The sequence below is a fragment of the Paralichthys olivaceus genome, chromosome 4 (genome assembly GCF_024713975.1).
Source record: "Paralichthys olivaceus isolate ysfri-2021 chromosome 4, ASM2471397v2, whole genome shotgun sequence".
NCBI lineage: Eukaryota > Metazoa > Chordata > Actinopteri > Pleuronectiformes > Paralichthyidae > Paralichthys > Paralichthys olivaceus.
Window position 1 is genome coordinate 11439072 of NC_091096.1, and position 18489 is coordinate 11457560.

General features: G+C 40.0%; 1 protein-coding gene across 8 annotated transcripts in view; it reads left to right on the top strand.

Annotated features, from left to right (window-relative positions):
- pdlim5a (PDZ and LIM domain 5a) overlaps positions 1 to 18489 on the top strand; it is a 68589-nt gene that overhangs the window by 46562 nt on the left and 3538 nt on the right. For 3 of the 8 annotated variants that reach the window (XM_020101088.2, XM_020101087.2, XM_069523676.1), the window contains exons 6-12: positions 1531 to 1551; positions 1644 to 1661; positions 2132 to 2304; positions 2834 to 2870; positions 12850 to 12932; positions 15531 to 15732; positions 17096 to 17276. In XM_020101088.2, coding sequence (XP_019956647.1) covers positions 1531 to 1551; positions 1644 to 1661; positions 2132 to 2304; positions 2834 to 2870; positions 12850 to 12932; positions 15531 to 15732; positions 17096 to 17276 — 715 coding nt within the window. Of the gene's footprint in view, positions 1 to 312; positions 339 to 1530; positions 1552 to 1643; positions 1662 to 2131; positions 2305 to 2833; positions 2871 to 12849; positions 12933 to 15530; positions 15733 to 17095; positions 17277 to 18489 lie in introns of all 8 variants that reach the window. The other 5 variants (XM_020101090.2, XM_069523677.1, XM_020101091.2 and 2 more) reach the window with 4 other exon arrangements.

Below are 18489 nucleotides of genomic sequence, written 5' to 3' on the forward strand. Positions count from 1 at the left end.
TTCACTAAATATCAATATACCGTAAAGGATATCGTGTTACTTGATTATTTTTGAGAACGCACTTTCCATGACATGTATTATCCAAATTCTCCTTTCATACAGCAGGTTTTCTTTATTTTTCTGCTGCTGAGATGAGACAGCATGCGTGTCCGTCCTTGTGTCATGCTCGCTCGTGTGCATGATTTAAATGTGCTGTGTGGTTCGTTTCAGAGGGGATTTTTTAATTAAGAAAAGAGCACACAAAAATTTGTTGTGTGTCAGTTTACTCTGTCTTTCTCTCCTCCTTTCAATCCTTGTTTTTCTGCTTTGCAGACTGCAGCACATCCTCAAGTCACAAAGTTAGTCTCTGAAGCATGTCAAATATGACTGTCTGCCATTTTACCTTTTTACCTGTTCCTCTCTCTGTATATATCTTTGTGTGAATTCTACATCATGGCATCTGCATGCATTTGCTTATTAGATTGTGCAGGAAAATATTTGTGCATGAAACATGTCATCTGTTTTCTATGCATCATTGCCTATCATAAATTAACAACATCAACAATATCGATGTTTTTATTCAGTTTGCTTGATTTCATATTTTCATTATGCAAGAGCAGCAGTTCATAGCACACGTGCATTTAGATTATTAAAACCTCTGGAGGTGACACAGAGTGCTGAGGCGACAGTTTGTTTTCAGCCTGAGCATAAATGACAAATACTAATATTGAGTGAGTGGCACACACACACACACACACACACACACACACACACACACACACACACACACACACACACACACACACACACACACACACACACACACACACAGAGACTACAGTAAATTGTGAGACACTTCCAGTGCAACTGTAAGTGTGTGACCAGGCTCACATGGAGCTGTCAACACTACCACACCCACAGCTGCTGTGACAAGAACGTGTTGAGAGACACTCGTAAATCACTCAATTCAATGTGCTAGGTAAATGTGTGTGTGTTTGTGTTTGTATTTATAGTTGATTTATTGACAGTGGTTTCAGAAATGTCTTCACGGCACTCATGTGTGTATTTGTCCCAGAGTTGAGCTATTTACAGCCAATTAGTATCGTCCCTGTCAACACGCTGTTGCCAAGAGAGTTTGTGGCGTATTTTCTATTCATGCAATCACGCTAACACAAACCACACAGTTTGAACTGTAATCAAGCTGATTACTCATCCGGACCAAAGTGCATGTTTTTCGTACCATTTGTCTTAAAACATACATCTCAACACTTCCCCTAACTGTCTGAATGATGAATGACTCTACCTTCGCCGAATTCAAGACAGGTCAACAGCACCACCATGTGGTTCAAAACAGAAACGACTCCTTTGAAAATGTAATCACGCGTATGTGATTAATTGTCTGGCTCTGTGTTGTGCATGCTTTGGAAGTTGTGGGTCCGTATGTTTTCTACTTCATCATTTTATCTCTAATTTCTTTCTCTTGATTCGTTCTTAACAAGTTTATCAAATCTTCTTCTCTTCTCTTATCTTCCTTCTTTATCTTCCCTTCAGTGGACCTCAAAGTATTTTGAAGTAAGTCATAATTCTGTTGTGTCCAATGAATGTTTCAGTTTCATTTTCCCTGTCCTTATTTTATCTGTTTTTCTCTGTCGTTTGTTTTCAAGAAAACCTCAGGCCCCAAGGTATCAGTCTAGAAGCGAAATTCATTTAACAGTGTGAAAACATTTTTAAACCTGTTCTTGTCTAATAAGCACAACCTCTGGATTATTACTTTTATAATGCCATCTTTTCATCCCATGTAACCTGTAATAATCTAACAATTCCTCTAACTGAATTATAAATCATGTCAGTACATGCACTGTGTATTGATTTAAACTTCCTTACTATTAATAAGCATAACATACCTTTTCCTCTTTACACACTTTGGTGGACAGAGCGTCTCATGACCTACATACATAGTCATTCTAGAAGTATGAAATGTTTTATAGGTTTCTGTTGAGTTAAAAATCAAGCATCACACTTTACTAGCGTATAATACCTCAGAGGAAATTACATCACTGTCTTCATCTCTTGTTACTTTGTTCACTGTATGAGAGGCAGCAAAATTAAAAACATATTTGCTGATGTCATCGTCTTCTAACCCTTCCTCCAGAGTCCCCAGGAAACATGTTGTGGACACAGACATCCATTTTTACCACGTGCCCACGCACGCCGATGCCAGCAGGAAGCGCATAACGGAGGACACCGAGGACTGGCGCCCGCGCTCCGGCACCACCCAGTCCAGATCCTTCAAGATTCTGGCTCAGATCACTGGCACAGAGCACGGTACATTACCATTAGTTTTCAACCGGGAGAGACTTCAGTTGGAAAATGAACAAAATGTATTCGCAGGCACAATAAGAAAACAAAGTGCTGTGATATAAATAAGTCAATTTAGCACATAAACATGGTGTCAACAAGTTTTAAAGGTGGTGACGCTGGTTGTAGCACAGTGGACACTGGTGGTGGTTGATGGGACCTAGAAAATGTTGAATATCTGTATGAGATGAGTGGACTCAGCTCGTCTTTACCAGGACCCTGGATATGGAGACTGGAGGTGACTGAGGAAATGACAGCTGACAGTGAGACATAGACAGATTTAAAGTTTGGCAGCAACAACATGATTGGCTGATTGAGACATTGGCAAAATGTGATTGGATTACCATAAACACCCAGAAGTCAGCTGGTCAGAAGAGGCAGGGAGAATGAAAGAGAATGTGAATGAATGGGACATAGAGAAAGTTTTACTGATTGAATGTACTCTAAGCTACATGACACTAAACATTCATTCATGTTTCCATTATCTCCTGTGTAGCTCTAGATGAGGAAGCGGATAAAGCAAAGAAGACAAAGTAAGTGCATGGCATGAAAACGCTGACTTATTAAAAAATCATGATTTAGCCTCAGTTTTCCTATCATCTGTTTGTCCTGGTGTTTGAATGAATACTTCCATTATTGGCGTAACACTACTCATTACAGGAAATCTCATCTTTTTTAATTCATTTTCATGCTGTTATATTATTTAACATGGGTGCCTGTAATGTAAACTGTAAAAGTCTACATTCATGCAGCCACAGAGAATCTGACTGTAAATCTCTGTGGCACAAGTCTGGCAATGGTAATGATGTGTGGGCTCTTCCTGTCTAGACGGTGGAGGAAGGATCACATTTGATCCATTAAGCCAAAAGCCAGACCTGTGTGCTCCTTACATGATGTCAATTCTCATTACAGCCAAAATATCAGAAAGAAATGTTGCTTATCACACCAGTCGCTGAAAACTGCTCCATCTGTGCTTATACCAGTCCAAGTGTGGCTGTGTGTGATGGTTTGCGTGCTCCTCATGGTTGTTTGTGCATTTGGTTGTTGGCCGTGACGGCGTTGCAGTGCTGCATGTTGTTTAACCTGTGTTTGGGATCTGGGCGACGGTGGCTCGAATGTGGTGTTCTCATTGTGACGTGATCCATTGGCTGTCCATTGCTCCTGGTACTTTGTGGTGACACGTGTGATCACTGACTGTCTGTGATCATTAATGTTAACTTGTAGACATAGTCCACATCTGTGTGGTTGTTGGTGTGTAACCTTGTGGTTAAATTACATCAGTCCATTCTGACCCTAACTCATAGGTTGTATTTTCACAAAATGAGTGAACTGTTTTCTGGAAAATGATCATAGATACCAGCTGTACTGCTCATGTCCTCTCCATCTAATTGTTTCCTGAGTATCACCAGCTTTTTGTTTGTGGTATCGGCTGCATCTGTAACATCAAGCTTTCCTTGTGGTTTGGCTTGCAGTGTCTCATCGCAGATCTCCGGGTAAATGCTCTTTGTTTCCTAAATCCCTCTTTTCTCTCTCTCTTTTGCTGTGTTTTCCTTCTTTCTCTCTCCTCCTCCGTCACGACAGAGAGAACAAGATCTCCACTCAGTTGTTGATCGGCCCTAAGTACAACGAGCTGAGAGACTGGCACCATGGAGTGTCTGCTCGCACCCTCAATGTCCAGTAGACTGTGTGTGTGTGTTTGTGTGTGTGTGTGTGTGTGTGAGTGTGAGTGTGTGTGAGTGTGTGTGTGAGTGTGTGTGTGTGTGTGTGTGTGTTTGTATGTGTACCCTACTTTCAGCTTGACTGCTGTAGATAGTTGTTAATGAAACAGACTGTTGCAGGTACACTAGTTTAAAATAGGAAGTAAAAGAAAAATACTGCAGCTTTTCAAAGGAACTGTGTGTGTGTGTGTGTGTGTGTGTGTGTGTGTGTGTGTGTGTGTGTGTGTGTGTGTGTGTGTGTGTGTGTGTGTGTGTGTTTGTGTGTGTGTGAATGTGTGTGTGTGTGTTACTTTACGTGCCTTATTCAGATCTTTATTTAACTTTTGCTTATGTGCTGGGCCCACTCCACTGATTACTAGCCCAAAGGTATAGATGCCTACATATGCACTTTTAGCTGTGGGTGTGTGTCTGCTTCACTTCAATATACAGACATTTTGAGTTTGACTGAAGTGCATTTGTTGTGTATCTGAAATCATATCAGAGATGTTATTTTAGTTTCTTCTTATTTTAGTGAATCATCAGAATGAAAGTGGGAAATAACTTCTGAGGGCTCTAATCTTAGCTTTCAATCCACATCTTTGCCCCCTCGGTCTTCAATACAGATTTTTACAAATATTTTATATGATACAGGATCTGCTACCACAGTTCTGAGAGGAGAGAAGCAAAATCAGCCCACTGAAAGTTATATACTGTAGATAGCATGAAACATATTGATTAATTGTGAATTAGAACATGACAATAATGCACAGAAATACAGATTTACTCATAAAAACTTTCCTTGACTTCAGTTGGACTGCTGAATAACTGTATGTCAGACATTTCTCACTTTATAACTATTCAAAACCTTTAACGACTTGTTTACACCCGTCTATCTGCCAGCATTGGAACTATTGGATGACCACAGTATCTTGAAATATGACGAAGTCCGAAAAAGTCCTGCATGTTATGTACAGTATATCTAAACTAATGGCTCTTATGTTATGCTGCTTGGGTGTGACAATCCAGATTGACACTTTAAAATATCTCTATAGTATCAAGTATATGCAAGTTAGGGAGGCTTGTTAGTTGCTGGTGTTTTTCAGAAATCCAGTTGTTGTGATTTGATGGTTTGCAAAGTGACTGTATAAATGCTATTTCACTGTGTAAAATATTTCCTCAGTGCCTTTACATTTATTTCATCCCCCATGTTTACTTCCTGCACATGTTGTTGGCTTTAACAATAGTTTCCTATCTTTAGATTATAATTGTGTTGAATTTATTTTCTGTGTTTTGAGTTTGAAATATTATCCTATAATGTAGCTAATAAAGTGGTTGAGTGTTTCTTGTTTCCTTATCTCTTTTGTCTGGTGTCCCTTCCCTTCCTTCCTTTCATTCCTCCCTGCCCCCAATGCTTCCTTGGTATCTTCACTCTTTCCTCTTCTAGTTGTCTCACTGGCTCTGAGACAAACATTGGGACGTTCAGGTATAAGTCATTTCAACCTGTGGCACTTTTTTCACCTCTTCACTCGTCTCCGTGAATTGGCCCTTTACAGTCACTTTCAAAAATAGTTGATTTTATATTATTGTTTATATAGACCATTTTTAGTCTGTTGTGTAGGAAAAGGTGAACAAATAAATTAATATGTGGTCTAATCCAGAAGTTTAACTTGAGAAACTTTTGAGACATGCTATAGCACTAAATACACACAAGTGCAGTTTGTGATATTTTTCACACTTTACTTGACTCCACTAAAAATAATCAAAAGTTAAAATTGTTAATTAAAATCACACAAAGAACTTCAACATTGTGAACCAAATGAATTTATCCTCTTCTATCTCTGGGCACCTGCTCTGATCCAGCTCAGTCTATAGAGCGTCCACCAGATGTAACTCTCACAGCTCCAACAAACTTTCAACTGCTCACTGCTGAAGGTAAATTGTGTTTGTAATGTTTTACGTAGGTTTAATAGTAAAAACATTACATAATGAGCACGACCTCTTTCTGTCATTTTTTGGGGCTCTAGCAGTTCCTTTGAGAAACCACTTGAGGGCAGCACAGATTCTGAAAAGTTTGAGTCCATTAATGGTTTGAATGGCCGTGATGATGTCAACCATAAGTTACACAATCTGGCTACTGTGTCTCTGAGGGCAACGCAACCTCCGTTTCACCTTTCAACTCAACACAGGTGCATGACTGTAACTCTCTCTCCAGTCTGTGCAGCTATTCCTCCTTTTCTTCTCAGTCCCCCAGTCCAAGTCACTACTCCATCAACCTGTCAGGTACAAAGTTAAACTACAAAACAATTCACCTTCCTTACAATATTGTTGGAAAATACCACACTGCATTTTAATTTCACTAACTTTCTCAAACTTCTGTCTTCTACTATTGTCTTATTTTACATAGATGAATCCATATGTGTGTGTATGCATTTTTATTATCTTTCTAGCATTGATTCCCCAAGATATTGCAGCATCATGCTTTATCCTGCTGGAAGTAGCCATTAGAAAATGTAAATATGGCCGTTCAGGGATGCACATGGCCATCAACAATACTCAGATTGACTGTGGATTTGAAACAATGATTGACTGGCAGTTAAAAATATGTTCCCCTCACTACTGCACTGCCAACCTGGACAACTGGACAAAAGCAGGTTGGGTTCATGGTTTCATGCTGTTAAATTCTGGCCCAACCATCTGTTTGCCTCAGCAGAAATTCAGAAGATTCATCAGACCAGGCCCCATTTGCATATTTCCACTCCTCAACTGTCCAGTTCTGGTGAGCCCGTGCCCACTGAATCCTCCGATTTCTGTTCTTGGCAGACAGGGGTGGAATCTTGAGGTCTCAATCCTCAGGATCTGCAGTGAGTTTGTGAAGTCCAACACCCAAAATAAACATACGACAGCTTTAGGAAATGAGGGTCAGCTGTCAGACCAAATCTTGTTAGAAGACTGCTCGCAAGGTTTTAGACTCATGAGATTTAAATCCTCATGAGGCTCAGTGAATTTCGAAGTCAAACACAGAGAGTGAAGACTGAAGAGCGCTCCGAGAGAACCTCCGAGTGCAAAGGGATGTTGTGGTGTGTTTGTGATTGTATGGCTGTGATGTTGGTAATTGCAGTATTGAAACTAATTCCACTGTCGAGATAGACGCAAATGGTTATGTTGTGGAAAACTATGGGAGTCAACAACTTTAATGTGTAACCCAACCTGGTCACACCTCACACTGCTAATACATGGCTTCCTTCAGCTTGTTAGATTTCGAGTTGCCATTTGTATTTAGTCTTTGGTGTGTGTGTGTGTGTGATCGCCCCCTGGTAGCTGACTGCAATATAGCACTGATTGATTGACGGCATGACAACTCATTGAGCGAATCATGGAGCTCATTACTGTCATCACAATTTTTTTTATACTTTCTGCTGGAAATTACATATGCTGGGTAGTTACTGGCCACATTTCAGGCGGGGGTGGTATAATTAGGTTATAGTGATCAAATAGTCTGCTTACAGTGTTAATTTGGGGTATTTTCATACATGTTTGGACTGTATTAAGTTATTTTTTTTACAAGAGCATAAGATGGCAGCATCTGGTATATTTTGTACAGTAGGATGAAGTGGAGACTTGTCGTCCATCTTAATATGCAGTCTATAATCGAATATGGCCGTCATGGCCGGGAAAAAGCCATGTTTGCTCAAACCATGCCAGCTCCAAAAGACACGGTCCATATGTTTCTGTTGAGACAACTCATACCAACTCTGACATTCTGTGGTCACTGAGAAACCACTTGGCAGTATCACACAGAGATCAGTCATTGGCTGGTGGACACAACTGTACACATTTAAATCTTGATGTATGAAAAGTGTGTGTGGGCATGTGTGTGTGTGTGTTTGTGTGTGTGTGTGTGTGTGTGATAGTGAGTGGGCTGATTGGTGTCTTTGTCATCACGTGTGAGTGAATGCATATGCATGGATTGTGTAGCGTGTGAGGATTGAATTTGATCCAAAGAATATCACACCGCTAAATTATAGACCATCTGTTATGTGTTGGAGGGAGCTGCTGGACAGCACTCAGCTATGTTAATTGACCATTTGTTCAATGTTCAAACAAAACCAACACAGTCATGAGACGCATAATAAGTTCTCTTTGGAGTTACAATACACATGAGGTTACTTTACATATGTAAACAGTTAGGGGGCTGACATTTTTTTGTTTTGTTCCTCATTATCGCTTAATACCAGCAAGCAAGCCGTCTCATTATCAGGCAGCAAACAGTTCTGAAAATAGACTGAGGAGAAGACAAACAAAGACAATAACAGCGATGTAAAACAAGGCCACTGATTGGATATTGATGCAGTGCATTAGTGAAAAATCCAAGGTTGCACTTTGTATAAAGACAAGAAAGAGAGAATACAAAGACAGAACAGGAGAGAAAGACAGATAAAAAGAAAATAAATGTGTCCCTCTCTCACTTCTTCCTCCAGTTCCTCTTTAATTATCCCTTCAGTTAACCAGGTTCGTATGTGGCCCATCCAGATGGTCAGTGCTCTAAAAACAGTGGGACTGTCCATTAATCAACCAATAACAGTCTTGCAGAATACAATTAAGTTCCTGTGTAACTGGCCTGATTGGTGGAGAATATTAACGAGCTGCACTGTAATTGGCTCTAATGAATGAAGGACTGGAGAGTGTCTTATTTCCTGCTCTATTTGTCACCTGTTGTTAGCCAGTTACCATAGCTAATGTGAAATGAATGGGGTTAGCTTGTTTCGCAAAGATAATTTGAATGGATGGTGCTGTAGCTTTCAGTCTCACGCCCTGTCCTCACTAAAGCACATGTTCTTACGTCCAAACGCAAACTGTGTTTAAAGTCACTTAAACAGTTATTTTGTGCAAGTGCAGTCACAGGCATCTGCCTCACCTATCATCACCTACTGGCCTTGCATGCTTGTTTGAGCATTTGTAGTCATCTTTGTTTTCTTGTCTGGATCAAGAAATTTTGTAAAAAGGCATTTATATAGTTTAACAGCATGAGGATAATTAAGTGTCATCCTGCCTGTACAGCAGCATTCTGCAGGATGTTTTCAGGGTTCTTTTTTCATTTCCAATTTTTCCAATTAAAATTTTGTGACATTAGTTTTCTTGATGAAGCAGAAAGCTCCTTGACAAATCAAAAGATTCACAAATGCACAAGCAGATATAAATATTGCAAGACCGCAGTAAATTAGAGTACATTGAATTATATGCTAATGGTTTATGAAGGAAATAGTCGTGGAATTGCAGCTAACTGGCAATTTTTGGCCTACTTCCTGTTCCCATAATTTATTATCTCTGGCTGTAGATACAAGAAGTTAATTTGCAGCTGGCCTCAGCTGTCAGTCACATGGATACAAATGATCTGATGAATGAAGAGAGATGTCCCACAGTCTGACAGTCCTGTACCAGCCATAGTCTGATGGAATCAATCAGCTGGAATCAATCAACAGGCCACTGGGTGTATTTATCTCAATGCTTGTCATTGCACTGTGGTTTGTGTTTCCACTGTGTAACGCTGTGTTTATTCAGATGACAGATGAGAGGCACATTTGTTTTTTAACAACAGTACATATAACAACTACTAAATGTAACTGTTATATGTACGTGTGAAGAGCGTGGCAGACAACTAAGCAACTTTGTGTTCATTTCTTCGAAGTTATTATTTCTTTAATGTTTTCCTTTTTACACCAAATGGTGTCTTGGCATCAGTCTGCCACAGAAGAGGGAGACCCTCTTTTCTCCTTCCCCGTCAATGCTGTCTATGTCTTTAGGTAAATCTCTCCTCTTGTGATGTACATCTGTCCCATAAATCTCCTTGTGAGAATTAATCAGCTACACATAAAGAACGTTTTAATCAATCTGATTTTAGAGCGTCAATACCTCCTTTACACCAAAAGTAGTAGGTATCCATGGGTTTTTTAAATGCAGGTAAACCCACTAAAAAAGAAGATTGAATCATCTCCCATGACCAGCCTTTGTGTTTTTTTCCACCTGGTGCATCACGTTCACCATCACGAGCACACCAACTTCTGAGGCGCTCTCTCACCTCGTTGTCTTGCCAAATTAGCGCATTCTCCCTGGTTTCACGATTCCATTGCTGCCGATCGTAGCCGGAGCCAATTAAAAACCTGTGTCTACCACAGAGTCATTTGACCTGGGATTGAATGCCGATTGAATCCATTCCTATTGAAGACAAAAGCCAGATGTGTTAGAGGGTTTTTTAACCAGTGGTAAAGTGGCTCAGGTGGACCTGCTCTGTAGGGAGCATTTCATGTTATGTCCTGTGTGGTCAAATGAATTGTGGGCAGCTGAAGCACAGATAATCTACAGAGGCATTCCTCCTCATCTTTCTATTTATGTCTAACAGTCTCCATCACTCAGATGTTATCACACTCGCAATTCTTCTTTTTCACTTTCTTTCACACACCGACAAAACCTACAGGCACAGCTCAATGTATCTGTGACTCCAGTTGCCACAACACTTGTCTCCCATGAGTCCACTAACAGTCAGGCACAAGTTGCAGACAGCAGCGATCCAACTGTTGGCATCAGCCACAGCTACGCATGATGGATGTAATACATCTGGGGAGAGATTCTTGGCCCACCCAAGTTCATCGGCTGGCGTTGATGAACACATACACACACACACACACACACATTTGAAGTAATCACAAAAAAAGACATGCACACACTTGATCTTACTCATAGAGAAGTTATTCATTTGCATCACTTTAAAAGGCAGCAGAGAGTTTGACGCCCAAGGGAAATATTTGATTGAAGAAACATTTTGCTTCGTCCCTTCACAATAGTTCTGATCTTAGAAAAATGAATTCAAAGCCAGATAATAAACGGAGAATTGATCAATAAATTACATTAAATATTGATAAATTCCCCATTCGAGATTTTGTCCAAGAAACCTTTTTTTATCAGAGCAAAAAAATGTTTTGCTCTTCACATAGATCACAAGAAATATATATTTTTTTAAATAAGAGTATTTCACTGTGAAAAAATAAGTTCCTCACCAAGTAGAGAAATGTTTGCATCACGAGGGAGTATTTTGCCCAGAGCCACATGTTTTCCTTACAAGAGAACAGTTTGACCTCAGAGGGAATGTGTGAACCTTGTAAAGAATATGTTGCCCTCAGAAAATATGTGTCGCTTTAGACCGTTTAGATTAAGCACTCGGAACATTGTCACAGATATTATACTGTGTGTTGAGAGACACAATATATGTGATGTGCTAATGAGTTTACATTCACTTAATATAAACTGGTTGTCTGATTGTATTTGTGAATAAGTGCTGGTTCTGTAGTTGTTTTCTCTATTTCGTCATTTGGATTAATGTTGTGGCATCTTCTGATGTGGAAACCACAAGATTTTCTACAGTCAATCTTACTACTGTGTTTGAGCCAAGTGTCCAAACCCATATGCATTCAGAAGGGACATTTAAAATGAAGTAAAAATCCCATTCATTTTCTGAAGAGAATTTGATTATTAGCCTTAGGTAGACTTACCACAATGTTATATGCTCCTGTAGAAGCCAAAGGTCTGTATGATATCCCCCGTGTTTTAAGAATCACGTGTTTTATTTGCGATGTTAAGGAAAAGTACTACACTACCCATAATCCTCAGGTGTAGTAGTGACATTTCTGACTGGTGATTGCTTTTACAACTGCATCACAACTGGAAAAATGATGTCAACTATGATCAGATGGTTCACCGTTAAGACACTTACTATACAAACACTTTATGAAACATCATGCACACTGGAAGTCATTCGCAGTGGTTTATGGGATGTGAAGTTCATTCACTCTTCAAATAATTCTGTACATACTCTTGTACCTTTGCCTTTTTTTCCATTTTCCAATATTTGTTTTGCTTTAAATCAAATGTTTTCTGATCATCTCTGGTCAGCTAGGTTCTCTCTTAATGAGGAGTTTCTGAAACGTCAATAGAGAAAATGAACAGGGAATTAACGTCCAGAAACCAGAGCCTCTGGCTGTCACTGTTATTCTCTATATGCAGCAGTTTTTGTAAGAATATACAGATAATCCACTGAACTGAATGTGGTCAGACTTTACACAAAAACTTTGTCTCCCCTCCATCTTTAGTTCTGTAAGTCTGGCATCTGTCTGCATATCTGGATTGGGCATATTTCTTTATTACACCAGCCTACGTCTCACTCCACTCTGGTCAATTACTCTCTATTGAACCATATAAATTGATATCCTGGCATCAGGTTTAAATGGCTGTGCTGTGTTGTTAGTGCTGCACAAACAAGCCCGTGTCTTTTCCCTCATCTGGCCTGACGTGGCCTGGACTCTGCTGTGAATATGACACATGGGCAACATTTTTGTGTACATGTTGTACTCACATTCAGGAAGTGCCCCAGGAACACTGTACTGTTTTGGTTGGTGCTGTATGCGTCAGCAGGTAGGTGGTCTGGAGTCTGTCTTACTGTAACAGGAACGTGTAAATCTGACTGTGCTGAAGTGTTTTTTATGTTTTCATGTTCTTTTTTAATGCTTCCAAAAATATTTCATTTGGGATTAAATCTGCAAATTACAGTTTAAACTCTCCCGTTGTATGATTCATCACTCTGAATGAGCAAATACGAATAAAAACTACGCATTTTGTTATCCATGCAATGCAAGTACAGTTTATGTATCAATGAATGTGCAATGGCAGTTGTTTCTGGTGTATTGCTTTTAATTATGAATTAAATTAAAAAACATATGAAGTGATTTCCATATCATTTGTGTTTCCATCATGTGTTTCTGCACAGTGAGGACGGTGGTGAGCCTCAACTCAACAGCCACGAGTCTGCAGTCGTCAAAACCATGATTAAAGGACCTGCTGCAAGCCACGGTAAAGTGTGTGTGTGTGTGTGTGTGTGTGTGTGTGTGTGTGTGTGTGTGTCCATGGGTCCATTTTCCTGCATAAAAACATTGACCTTGTCAGGACCAATAGACCTCACGAAGACCAAAGCTCAGTCCTAATGAGGCAAAACGTCATGGTCAAGGTTAAGGTCAGGGATAGGGTTTTTTTTCAGATGTCCATAATGAATGGAAGTCAATGCAGTGTCCTGACAAAGATAGGTGTGCATGTGTGTGTCTGTGTGTGATCCAGGTATAATTCATGTTGGGACCTAAATCTGTGTGTGTGTGTGTGTGTGTGTGTGTGTGTGTGTGTGTGTGTGTGTGTGTGTGCCCATCCATTATCTATATCACTTTTCCTTTTCAGGGTTGTGGGGGAGCTGGAGCCAATCTCAGCTGACATTGGTCTCTTGACAGGTCACCAGTGTATCACAGAATATCTTAAAGGGTTTTTCCTTCACTGGTTTCCACCATTGCCAGGTGTCATTTTTTACACCCTGTATAAAATGGGATTTATGCACCTTGGACCAAGCCACAGTTTGCCTGTCTCATATGACTAAACTCACCCAAAATAGCATATCTGTCAAACACTATATGTATAAAATACATGGTTTTGAGTGACTATAATACAGTGTTTATTCATTGGGCCAAAAGCTACAACACCATCTGTGGAACACTGAATTAAATATGCTGCCAAATCCAACAGAAGTATATCTGTACAGCTACGTATGAGTTGTTTTTACGTGAGACTGAAACCTAAATTAACCACCAGTACAATCAGACTTAGGTGCCAGAGCTTGTTTTCTTAGCATTAGTCAGGGAATACACACATGACCAAAACGTAGACTCCCCCAAATAGAATCCTAAAAATAGCCTCCATTTGGAATTGAGCTAAACCTTCTTTTAAGTAAGTTTTTTGATTGATTAATACATTCCCTCCTACAGTTAAAAAAGTGTTTTTTCTTCTCACACACAAAAAAAGTGTTTGGTTCCCAATTCTGGCATCGTGTGAAACTGATTTACTGCTGCTGGATTGAATGTTGTTGCAGCCAGTTAGCAAGGGGAAAGAGGCTTATTTTCCGTGGTTGAAGCGTGACATATGTTGTGAAATAGGTCATAGCAGACTTTCTTTTCTCTTCTTGTTCCTCTGTGGAAGCCCATAAAGCAGACGAGAAGGCCCCACTCTGCCTATGGCGCCTCGCTCAGCCGCACATGCAGGAGTTCGACTCTTTTAGAAGGATAATATTTACCGAAGGGACCCGTCGATAGTTGTAAATAAAGTTTTAAAGGCAACCCACAGAGCTGCAGCATAATGTCTGTTCAACCTTTAGAGATTCGGAGACTCAGTGTCACTTATGCACATTATTCTGCTTCTCATATACATACTAACATAAATAAATACAATTTGTCAGTTTAGGTTTATTCGAAGCCTGAGCTGAAGTCTTCTCTGAGCCCTTCTCTTGCTGGTGTAAGTGCTGCTCAGCACAAATCGTAAATGCAGTCATACTTACCAAGGGACTCAGGATCGTGAAAATATACTACTACCCGTGTGGTGCCCCAGCAGCAGCAGGCCTCTGACCCATTTTAAATCTCAAGCAGCCACTGAGGAAACCAGGTCTCCAGCAGCTGGCCTGCTGCTAATGCCCACTGTATAACAATATCAGCACTGTTATAATGTGAAAACACAGACACGTACTAATGCAGTCTTCTTCCTTCATTTATCTGCTTCGCATGTTCCTTCACAAGCCTTCTGAAGTGCATGCTTCACAATGTGATTAATAATTTGCCAGGTTGAAACATCAAACAGTGTAAAATCTACCACACAAACTTAACGTAAAAACTGTCTTTTCCTTGAAAAAAAAAATGTGTGCCACCTTCTTTTTTGCAATGGATTTTGGTCAAGTTGTGTAACAGTGAAAAAGCATTCATGTCCATGGCATCTTACAGCTTTTAGCCTCCCTCAAGGACTGTCAAACACACGTTTCAACTGAAGCCCTCTATTTTTTATGATGAGGGTTTAAGAAATTACCCTAGGAGCTCCAACATTAAATGTAAACGCAGCTCTGCTCTTTGCCCAAACACACAAACTTCAACGTGACATTTAAAGGTAAAGCCAAGCTCCAAAAGTAGTTCCCTGCACCATGCACACACATACAAAAACACTTTTCCATCCACAGTGTGGACATCACATGCCAAACTACATGTTTAGCCAGGTGTCTGGGTTTTAACCAAGGGAATGTCTTGGTGGTCCGTGTGTGTGTGTGTGTGTGGTGTGTGCTTGGTCATGTGTATGCATGTACATGCACCAGAGGAATGTTGGAGGTAGAATGAAATATTTTGTGTATTGCTGAAAAGTGATGTGGTGAATCCTTGGTTGTGACAGTGGTAGACACCCAGCTTTGTGCACCGCCATGACACCTGCTGGGTCTAAAAACAAGAAGGGCAGATGTCAAATAGCTTACACACCTGGGAAGAAACAGCAGATGTTCATGTTTTGTGATGCTGCAGTTGCTCACTTTCTCTTTCCTGTTATATTCTCTAGATGTCTCATTGTTAAGATCTCCTGTTTTTCCTTTCCCAACGTCAACAGGTGAACGCCCACGTACCGGTTTGATCCTTCCATCTTTCGGTATGAAGGGTAACGGCAGTGCCAGTGTCCCGAGGGTTCCTGTCCCAGCCCGACCTGTACCTCAGCCACATCCTAAAGATGAAGACACCCTGGTCCAGATGGCTGAGCACATTCCTGCAGGGACTCGTACGCCCATGTGTGCGCACTGCAACCAGGTCATCAGGTGAGGAAAAGCTGAAAACTGAATTTAGTCATGAAACTTCACTGAAGAAAACAATGCACATGTATCATTTCATGCTCATACACTACTTGGTCACTGCTCAGTTTGGCTGCAGATATATCATCTTGTACTCAAGCTAATGAATTCACCTCCACTCCTTAATTACTTAGTGACACGGTTGTGCACTTAAAATAATTAACTTGAAACGATCGCAGTAAATAATCTGTATGAAACTGTAGAACTAAAGATCGGACTGAGATGTAGACATGCAGGTATCTTCTTGTGTGTGTGTGCATTCAATACTCTGAATACACACATTTGGATGATATCAGCGCTTGGTTTTCCTGTTGGGTTTCTTTTAGTCTACTATTTAAAGATAATTCATAGGACTAAGAAATGGAGAATCTGGTGGGTGTCACTGATGCAGCACATTCTATGCAAGTAAAAGTAAAGATGTTATATGTATTGTTTGTGCAGTTATATCTGATGAATAGAACATGATGATGAAATGACAGCGCAAGTATCTGAAGAGTGTTTGGTTTTCCAAGTGTTAAGATCACATTTGAAGTATAGAGGCACAGTTTTTTCCACACACGTCTCTACTCCGTCTGCCTGAACCCCATCGTTATCGCATCTTGTGTCACCTTATATTACACATCACCAAGGATAGGGTTGCTCAGGTTCTAACGACTGCCAGGCTACAGTACCTATCAGGGTCAGTATCAGAGTGAGCTCAGATAAGTGCAGCTATTCTGTGGAGTAGATTAGTCTCTGCTGCTTTCATACGTTTCCTCTTCATCTCAGTGGACAGGGCTGAGGTGATAGCAGAGGACGATGGTGGACAGACTGTTTACACAACACACTGGATTTAAGTGACACATGAGAAATATTAAAACTACCTTTGATTGATAAGTTGACATAAATGTATCGTACAACAATTTTCATAATCTATTAATTTGGCACAAAAGTCCAACGCTGATTTGCTCCGACCTCACCAATATGGATTTTTGTAAATTATACTTATGTTATTCTTATTATTATCATACATCATTAAATCTAAACCTTTTGTCTATTGAACTGTTCATTAGACAAAATCAGCCATTTGATGATGTGGCCCTCTGTCTCTTGGTAGCGACTGACATTACTCACATTCATTATTTATTCATATGCAGTTTCCCTGTTTGGCCTCTCGTGGCTACTTGCTAATGAAACAAAGAACTGTTGAGGATATTGGGTACTTTATTTATTATAAGATGTCCTTCAAATCACTTTAATTTCTCTTGGGTAAAGGTTCCACTTTGAGTTATTATCAAATGAAATACATTTTCCCCTCATCCCATTATCTCTGCTTGTCTTTTTTTTTCAGAGGACCCTTTTTAGTAGCATTGGGTAAATCGTGGCACAAGGAGGAGTTTAACTGCGCCCACTGCCGCACATCCCTGGCAGACATAGGCTTCGTGGAGGAGCAGGGATGTGTCTACTGTGAACACTGCTATGAAGACTTCTTCGCTCCAACATGTAGCCGCTGCCAGGCCAAGATACTGGGGGTGAGTTAGTGTGAGATGAAAATGAGCTGTATGGTGTGTGTGTGTGTCTGTGTGTGTGTGTCGGTGACGGCTCATTAACATTGCACTCATCATTTTGTCATGTGGCTGCTCTTGCTGTGATTGTTATTCAACAGCTATTTAGTCATAGCAAAGCTGTAATTAAAAGCAAAACATTGTGAAGATGACAGATAAAGTTACATCACAGTTCAGAGAAAGATAACATGTATAAATCATCAGTGTTTTTTAACCATTTGTCTGAAGATTTTCCATTAGCCCCATTCACTTACTGTACAGCTGGCACTGACACTGTGTGTGACTGTCCACCACCTGCTGTTTGGACACCAGAGATTGTCCTTCTCTGTGTCCATCATTACAAACCTGTCACACTTAACAACGTTAGTCTATTTGTGTTACGTCCTTCTGTTTTTCCGCTTTTCATTAAACTCACTCAAATGTGGCCAGCATGTGTATTGAAATCCAAAATGAAGATATTTTACTTTCAACATTAAAAACTACACATCTTGATTTTTGGATTTAAGCATCACACTTTACACTGGAAGTTGAAATAGAAATTGACCCAACATTTAAACAGATGTGTGTGTATTAAGTGGGGCTATGGCAATATATAGATATAATTAAAACCACAAGCTTAACTTGGGAGTAAAAAAATCATGATAATTCTTAATATCAACTGATATAAACAATTTTACCTTTACATGGGTTTTGGCCATATTATCCAGCACTAGTATTAAGGTCGTGTTACAATGGAATCAGTTTCTCCTCATAATATTGCTTCCTGCCTTCACCTGAACTGATTACTTCTCAACACGCTTCTTTATTGAACGCCCACTATACGTTAGTTTTTTTTTTGGTGGGGGGTTTAACTGATGCCAAACCTGGATAAATTTAACAGTGGCCAAAATTACCTGGTCCATTCTCCATTCTTTCATTAGAGGTTTAAATCTGAATTGTAACATTTTACATTGTTAGTAAAGAGCTGTTATGTATTTGCGACCAGGGTCACTTCAACCCTAAAAGTGCGGGAAACAAAGACTACGTTAAAATCTAATGTATGATTGAACTGTGAAGATTTAACTTTTTATACACTAAGTTGATGTCTTGGTCGCAGCTCGGTTATGAAACATTGCTGCAGAGCAGAGTGTCTCTCCAGCCGCGCTGCTGACACTGTCTTCAGACTGCTGATTCAGCATAA